Source organism: Gekko japonicus, unplaced genomic scaffold, assembly GCF_001447785.1.
Source record: "Gekko japonicus isolate JY-2015 unplaced genomic scaffold, Gekko_japonicus_V1.1 scaffold3999, whole genome shotgun sequence".
In the NCBI taxonomy this organism is placed as follows: Eukaryota; Metazoa; Chordata; class Lepidosauria; order Squamata; family Gekkonidae; genus Gekko; species Gekko japonicus.
In genome coordinates this window covers 10,699-19,147 of record NW_015174372.1, presented here as the reverse complement: position 1 = coordinate 19,147, position 8,449 = coordinate 10,699, and the positions used below count along the sequence as shown (strand labels likewise).

The 8,449-nt window shown below is 49.0% G+C and overlaps 1 protein-coding gene across 1 annotated transcript in view; it reads right to left on the bottom strand.

Moving 5' to 3' along the window:
• LOC107121438 (ubiquitin carboxyl-terminal hydrolase CYLD-like) overlaps positions 1-8,449 on the bottom strand; it is a 37,774-nt gene that overhangs the window by 23,894 nt on the left and 5,431 nt on the right. Inside the window, exons 3-5 of the mRNA XM_015424346.1 lie at positions 7,176-7,457; positions 4,541-4,616; positions 2,459-2,667 (exon numbers count right to left, since the gene is read on the bottom strand). Coding sequence (XP_015279832.1) covers positions 2,459-2,667; positions 4,541-4,616; positions 7,176-7,457 — 567 coding nt within the window. The remainder of the gene's footprint in view (positions 1-2,458; positions 2,668-4,540; positions 4,617-7,175; positions 7,458-8,449) is intronic.

The window sequence follows — 8,449 nt, the reverse complement described above, 5'->3', positions numbered from 1 at the left end:
GGAGCTGGAACCAGAGACGGGAGCTCACTCCGTCATGCGGCACACTCGGGTCTCAAACTGCTGAACTACCGACCTTCCACAGCCTGCTGTTCAGCGTCTTAACCACTTGAGCCACCGCAGCTCCTAAAGTGTACCTACCGGGTACTAAAAAAAAAAAAAATGTGGGATTCGCTCAAGAAGATGTGTTGGCAACAGGAATAAACAGCTTTAAAGGGGAATTGGACAGATGAATGGAGGAGAGGGTCTGACTCCCAACCACGGTAACTCAAGGGAACCTCCACATTCAGAGGCACTAATCCTCTGAATCCCAGGGCCAGGCGGCACACATCGGGGGAAGGCCTCGGCCTGTATGCCCTGCTGTTGGACCTCCTGAGTAGCCCCCGTGTGAGACGGGAGGCTGGACTAGAGGGACTATTGCTCTGATCCAGCAAGGATCTTCCGATGTTCTTATCTCCTGTAACTGGCAGTGGTTCTCCAGGCTGAGGTCTTTCACATCCCATCCCGCCTGGTCCTTTTAACCGGAGATGCTGCTGGGGATTGAACCTGGGACCTTCCGCAAGCAAAGCAGAGGCTCTGCCATTGAGCCACAGCCTCTCCCCTTCTGACCTAACTGCCAGAAGAGCCCTAAAACGCCCACCAAAGTCTACAGCCAGCTTACCAATTCCTCACTATCAGGAGTAATTTCCTGCAGGAGCGCACAGGAGCGGAGCTCCGGCAGTAAAGAGCCCAGGGGGCGGGCACATGCAACAAGCCCCACCCCCTGCTCCCAGCAGCCCTCAGTCAGAGCAAGAAGCAGCCAGGTAAGTTGCAGAGCCCACCCCCCGGTCCAAAACAGTCCAGTGGCACCTTTAAGACCAAGTTTTATTCAGGTACAAGCTCTTCCTCCTTTGGGAGGACAGATCTGCACGTGTCCCCCCCCCAATAGCTAGCAATCCAAAACAGTCCAGTGGCACCTTTAAGACCAAGTTTTATTCAGGTACAAGCTCTTCCTCCTTTGGGAGGACAGATCTGCACGTGTCCCCCCCCCAATAGCTAGCAATCCAAAACAGTCCAGTGGAGCCTGAGCGGTGGGTGTTGCCTTCTGACACACTTCCGGTGATGTCAGGGGGGGTGGCATATGCAAATAGGTTATGCTAATGAGTTATGCTAATGAGCTTTTTCTACGAAATGACCCCTGCTCACTAACATTCTACGGAAACGACTAACGGAGTCCTCTGAGGGCAGTTATCCCTCTCAGCCTCCAGGCCTGAAAGACCCCAGCTCCGGAAGCGAGGCAGAACTCTGCCCGCCTCTGAACATCCCTTCCTGCGTTGACCTGTCCTGCATGCGGTTCTATTCGGTTCTTGGTTACACACCACAACACAAACGGGCTCAGCCGGCAGCCGGCGAGTTTCGCCAAGTACGACTCTCATCTCTCCCCCGCCCACCTTTCGCTTGCTGGCACACCTTTATCTATTTATTTATCTCATTTGTACCCCCGCCCTCCCTGCAATGCGGGCTCAGGGCAGCTAACAATCAAAGCATAAATACGATTGAAAGACATAAAATCTTCTAGAAACCATTCCCCTATAGCTAGTACAATACATATACCTGGGCTCTTTTTGTAGAAAAAGCCCAGCAGGAACTCATTAGCATAATAGGCCACACCCAACAGCAGAAACACATTAGCATATTAGGCCACACACCCATGTTACCAGAAGTGTGCTCATCCAGCCACACCCACCTTTTGCTTCTTATTCTGTTTACCTTGTTTGTTGTCCAAACCCAGGGCTTTTTTTGTAGCAGGAACTCCTTTGCATGTTAGGCCACACACCCCTAATGTAGCCAATCCAAATGAGTTCCTGCTGTTGGGTGTGGCCTATTATGCTAATGCGTTCTTGCTGGGTGTGGCCAACTTGGGAGCCAGCCGGAACTCCGTTCCTGTGCGTTCCTGCCCAAAAATAGCCCTGCATATAGCCAATACAAATTAATAAAATGCTGGTGATGGTTATTTAGTTATTCAAGACGGCTGACTCTCACGGTGCACTTTCAGAGGTCTAGGCATCATTCTGCTCCTGAGCTTCCTGCAGCACAGGCTAGGTGTCAAAACCAAGCACCCAGGCTCTATAGTGGTGGCGGGCTCCCTAGCTGAAAGCCTGGCGGAAGAGCTCTGTCTTGCAGACCCTGCAGAACTGTAAGAGATCCCCCGCGGGGCCCTGATCTCCTCCGGGAGCTCATTCCACCAGGATGGGGCCACCACTCAAAAAGCCCTGGCGGTAGTGAGCCTGGCATCTTTGGGGCCTGGGAGGGTCAGTCGGCTTTCTGGGGCATATATGGGGACAGGCGGTCCCCCGCAGGTATGTCGGACCCTTGACCATGACAGGTAGAAGGGGGGGAAGGGAGAACCCTGGTTTAAAAAGCTGCCGGCTTCTGTGCTAGAATGTGATGCCAGATGGGTCCGAGACCTGCACGCAAGTACCAATTCAATCCCAGCCATCTTCTCCTGCATTTTTGACATGTAGCCAATCCAGCGGATCGTGCCGGTGACGCAATTGCCCATGCCCAGGTCGATCTGTACGACGGAGTTCACGTCGAGGGAGGGGGGCCTGTTCTCTCCGTCCTCCAGGCTCTCGCTTCTCTCGCGCTTCCTTTGCGTCCAGGTCCCACCGTCCGTATCGGCCACGAGTGCTGGAAGGAACAGACACGCACCTTGATAGCATATAACACCCACAAACAAAAGGTTATTTTTTACCTATTTTGTGTGTGTGGGGGGGGGGGGAATCAAACTGGAAACAAAATATCCTCAATCAGTGGGAGTCAAACCAGCTTCCATAATTAAAAAAAGAAAAAATCTCCTTAACTCAATTTCATACAGATGGACATTTCCAGAAGGATTTGTGTTCAACTATAAAGATAAGAAGACCAAGATTGACTCTGTTCAGAAAGCCAAAAAAAATTGGAACAGCAACAAAACCTGAAAATAGATGAAAGAAAGACTGAGGACAACAATGAAGAAGATGATAAAAATGACTGTGAATCTGAAGATACGTCAAGTAGCTCTGGCAGTACCTCTGAGGTCTCGGATTTGAAAAAAAGGAGGTGCTGCTGCTCCCAAACCACTTAAAGTTAAACTAAAATACAAGAAGAAAAAGCGTGGAAAATAAACTGGAAGTTCAATAGAACATAATTGACTATAAAGCACCTATAGATTTGTATCTCAAGCCAGCTTTATCTAGAAATCAATACCTTGACATACTACTTTTGTTATTATTATAGGTCCAATATATAAGAATGTAATTTCTGGAATATGATCCTTAATTTAGCTTCTGTATTAGTTTTAGAGCTTCCTTTGTCCCTTTCCCTTAGGATGTAGTATATAAAAGCAATAAAAATTATTTTTTTTTAAAAAAAGGAATGGAACAGCAGCAAAAACTCCGGGGAGAAATTATCAGAAATTTCAGAAAAATAAAACGTTGCCGATTTTGCTCGAGGTGCTAATTTCAGTTTCCTTTCCAAAGTAGTAGAGAGTAAAAACAACCCCAACACCATCACAGGATCCACTGGTGGTGGCTCAAGTGGTTAAGACGCTGAACTGCAGGCCATGGAAGGTCGGTAGTTCAGCAGTTCGAGACCCGGGTGTGCCGCATGATGGAGTGAGCTCCCGTCTCTAGTTCCAGCTCATGCCAACCTAGCAGTTTGAAAGCAAGAAATTGCAAGCAGATCAATAGGTACCACTTCAGTGGGAACGTAACAGCGTTCCGTGCGCCTTGGTGTTTAGTCATACCAGCCACATGACCACGGAAATGTCTTCGGACAGCGCTGGCTCTTCGGCTTTGAAACGGAGATGAGCACCGCAACCATAGAGTCGGACTCAACTGGCTTTTGAGCAAGGGAACCTTTACCTTTAATGCTTGCTTATCCACCTTGCTTTAATGCTTGCTTATCCACCTTGCAGGTGGTGTGTAGTGTCTGGGATTCTAGGGAAATGTGGGAGGGCTTTCGGTTCTCAGCTTCGACTCTAACGGCCTGGGGCTCCTTCTCCCGCGCGCGGGAATGTGGCTAATTGGCCTGGGGGGGGTGCATACGAATACCCTATATCCCACTAGGCTTGTAGGGGCGACGCCACTCTTAACAGTGCCTTTGTTAATGCATCTATAGCGCTTCAATAAAGTATAACCTTTCCGATAAGCGTGTACTCAGTTGCTGGCTGTGGAACCTGACAAAAACTGAAAACAAATTGCTATCAATTTCTCCCCTTCCCTCCATAAAGTCGGGTCAATTTGACCCCACGTTCTGGTTCGCTGCTCCGTATACGGATTCCTACATCTGGGATTCAAAAGGCTACGCCGACTATTCCATTGGGTTCTGAAACGGTCCTGCTGCACAGAGCCAAACGAAGCAGGCTATAAAGGCCATTCGGGGTGGGGGTGGGGGGGAGACTGAAAACATCCATTCAGAACCACACTGCGGCAGGGTTAGAAGAGAGTTTGGGTGCAGCTCTCGCCACCAGGAAAACGGAGAACAGAATCAAGGGGCACAGACCACCAAAGGGCCAGCTCACCCGACGAAAGTAGCCCTTCCTTCACCACGGAGTCCATGGGGATATCCCTGAAAACATCGGTTGTCCCTTCTTCCTCCTATACGTGGAGAAGTACAAGACTCAGTTAAGAACAGAGTGGGAGGGGGTGGGAGATGAAGATCATAGAACGTTAGAGTTGGAAGGGACCCTGCAGGTCATCTAGTCCAGCCCCCTGCACTCTGCAGGAGCACAGCCGAAAGAGAGCCCCACAACAGACCCAAAAGAGGGTCGTCCAGCCTCCGCTTGGAAACGTCCAGCAAAGGAGCATCCACCACCGCCCAAGGCATACTGTTCCACGGCTCAACCACTCTTACAGTCAGGAAGTTTCTCCTGATACTTAGCCGGTAACAGAGGGAGAACCCTCTGTTTCAACCAGAAGTCACTGTTGCACTTGTTGTCATTTATTTGATTGGGAAACAACAAAAGGGGGGGGGGGACCCAACCTGAGAGTCAAGGCTGAGCGGCTAAAACAGGGGTGTCGAACTCATTTGTTATGAGGGCCGGATCTGACATAAACGAGACCTCGTTGGGCTGGTCCATGGGTGTCGTAAAATGTAATGCCAGGTAGCAGAGATGTAAACTTCATGAAGGACAGAAACACAAAGGTGTTTTTTTAATTTAAAATAAAAACATGCTTAAAACATTAGCACTCTTGCAATGTTTTGTTTATTTAACAGTCTCTGATAAAATGACGCTTCTTGCTCTGAATTACTGCATCAAAATGTCTGTGCTCTTGCAATCCTCAGTGTGCTGCTCAGGTGTGTATCTGTAAGCTGCAAACCTACGATGACGCAGCAGCAGCAGAACTGGAAGAAGAAGCAGGAGATGGCCAGTTCCACTGCAGGCCTGAGAGAAGCCCTCCGGGGGCCTGATCCGGCCCCCGGGCCGCATGTTTGACACCCCTGAGCTAAAACAGAACTTTGTATATGTGTCTTCCCTTTTGGTTGACGCACGGACACACATATTGTGAATACAGTAACAGCCGAGAGCATAATGGTTGTACACAGTTCTCATCTCCGATGGGTGTGGGGCTCCTCAATATATGCAGATCTGATTTGACAGCAAAACTTTATAGCTATTTATTTGGAGCTGCACTATTGCATTGATTCATATACAACCTGCCTTGCCTGAGGGTGTGTTATTATTTAGACCACTGAAGAAGGCCCTTGGGGCCGAAACACATTTGGTCTAGTGGTTATTGCATGTGTAACAAATATTTTCGTCTACGAGTTACACACACAATAACCACTAGACCAAATTAATGACAAAGAAGTTCATATATAATTAATGCACACAGTTTGAAAAAGTTCATTTTTAATGTCTTTGTTTGATAGTTCACCACCTTTCACTAACTGGGGGGAAAGGCAGCATCAGCTACGGTGGGGGCTTTTGGGGGCTTCGCCCTCAGTTGTTCTGTGAAAGGTGTGTCCCACTGTGTGTGGGAAGCAGTCTGCTTTTTGGAGACCTTCTGTAATTAGCCTGATGCAGAAGTTCAGCATGTAATGTTTTGGGGAGGGGATGTAGCTCAGTGGCAGAGCATCTGCTTGGCATGCAGAAGGTCCCGTGTTCAGTCCCCAGCACAGGCCCGTAGCTACAGCTTCCTTCAAGGCACAGCCCCACAAGAATTTCTCCTGTAAATGCTTTTATCAATCATTTTTAAACATTTCTGTAAAGGCATGCACTCCTTTAAGCAGAGTGGGGTGCTGTAGTTGACTAATTCCAAGGGGGTTGGAGTAGGTGACCTCTAGGATCACTTCTAACTCTGTGCCAAGAAACTTGTCATCTTTAAGAGATTTTTACTGCCTGTTAGCTTTCTTGGCTATAGAAGTCATCACCCTCGCCTGCCGGCTTGTTCTCAGGATTGTTGCTTCGGCTGGCAGAAGTGATTAACTTGCAGCGGCTGACTGTCATCTAAAATGGTGGACAGCTTGCAATTCAGAGATCTGTCCTGGTCACAGCTTTCTCCTGGCTAAATGGCTTTTCTTTCTGCACTGAGAACTTCAGCCCCACCAGGAAAAAAACTGCCCCACAAGCCACAGAATCCCGGTTAGGGGCCTGGGCAGCATACAAATGTTTCCAACGAAATCACACCGTGTGGCCGAGGAAGGAACGGAATGATTCTGAAACTCTTAGGTGTGACACTGCCTAAACTTCATCCTGATCTCGAGTCTCTCAGAAAAATCCTGTTCAAACCAGCAACAGGAAACGTTTCTAACTAGAGATGCCAGAACTGATGGACACCAAGTGGGAGCACCTGCCGCAGAGCCAGGGCTCTCTTCAGCCGCATAATCTGCATCACTTTCCATCACAGGCAAGCAGGAACACGTTCTCTGCCACAAGACTGGGACAGCCGTCACATCCTCCTTGTACGACTAATTAATGAACACATGCAGGGCTCTTTCTGTAGCAGGGACTCCTTTGCATATTAGGCGACACACCCCTAACGTAACCAATCCTCCAAGAGCCTACAGCAGCCCCTGTGAGAAGAGCTCTGTAAGCTCTTGGAGGACTGGCTACATTAGGGGTGTGTCGCCTAATATGCAAGGGAGTCCCTGCTACAAAAAGAGCCCAGAATACATTTACCAAAAGATTAAAAACAGAGGCGTGAGTTCCTTACCGGGCACACTTTAACCATCCAGTCGCTGCCCTCCTTGTACACAGCCATGGCTACTCCGCGAGTGTAGACGTCATCCAAATAGAAACCAACCGTTTCCCCCACTTTTACGGGAATGTCCTCCACAGCCTCCGGCTTTTCCTCCTGCTTCGTCTTGATGTTCTCAGATGCGGCTACAAACCGCAGTTTGTTACACGGCAGGAAGAGGCCGCAGTCCGGTTTACACTTGAAGTATTCTGTCATGTTATAGGTGCCGTCGCAGTGGCCTCTGCCAACACCGTCCCCCTGGAGAAGCAGCAGACAAACAAATGACATCCCAGGTCCCCAGACAAAGGCAGGGAGAACTTCGTAAGATAAGCATAATATGATCCACAGAAAGAGGCAGCTAAGAACTTCAACACAGGAACTAAATATCACAAAAAGAGAAGTAGATCCTAAACCGCATCGGTGTTACATCACAAGAACATAAGAAGAGTCCAGCTGGAACAGACCACTGGTCTATGTAGAAGAAGAAGAGACTGGATTTATACCCCGCCCTTCACTACTCAGAGGAGTCTCAAAGTGGTTTACAATCTCCTTTCCCTTCCCCTCCCCACAACAGACACCCTGTGAGGTGGGTGGGGCTGAGAGAGCACTGACAGAAACTGCTCTTTTTTTCAAGAACAGCTCTTGTCAGAACTTGTGACTGACCCAAGGTCACACCAGCAGTTCAGAGGAGTCTCAAAGTGGTTTACAATCTCCTTTCCCTTCCCCTCCCCACAACAGACACCCTTGTGAGGTGGGTGGGACTGAGAGAGCTCTGGCACAAACTGCTCTTTTTTTCAAGAACAGCTCTTGTCAGAACTTGTGACTGACCCAAGGTCACACCAGCAGATGCATGTGGAGGAGTGGGGAATCAAACCCGGTTCTCCCAGATTAGAGTCTGCGCACTTAACCACGACACCAAACTGGCTTCCACCACTACACTATCTAGTCCATCATTGTGTCTCACACACACAACCAATTCTTCTGGAGAACCAAACAAAAGGGGCCTAGGGGCTAAGGTCTTCCCCTGATAAAGAAGGGTACGGTTTTATACCCCGCTTTTCTCTACCGTAAGGAGTCTCAAAGTGGCCTGGATGCCGCCTCCTACCACCAATATTCAGAGGTTTGCTGCCCCAGAACATGGAAGTTCCTTTTAGTTACCATGACTAGCCAGTTTGGTGAAGTGGTTAGGAGCGCGGACTCTAACCTGGGAGAAGCGGGTTTGATTCTCCACTCCTCCAAACGCAGCTGCT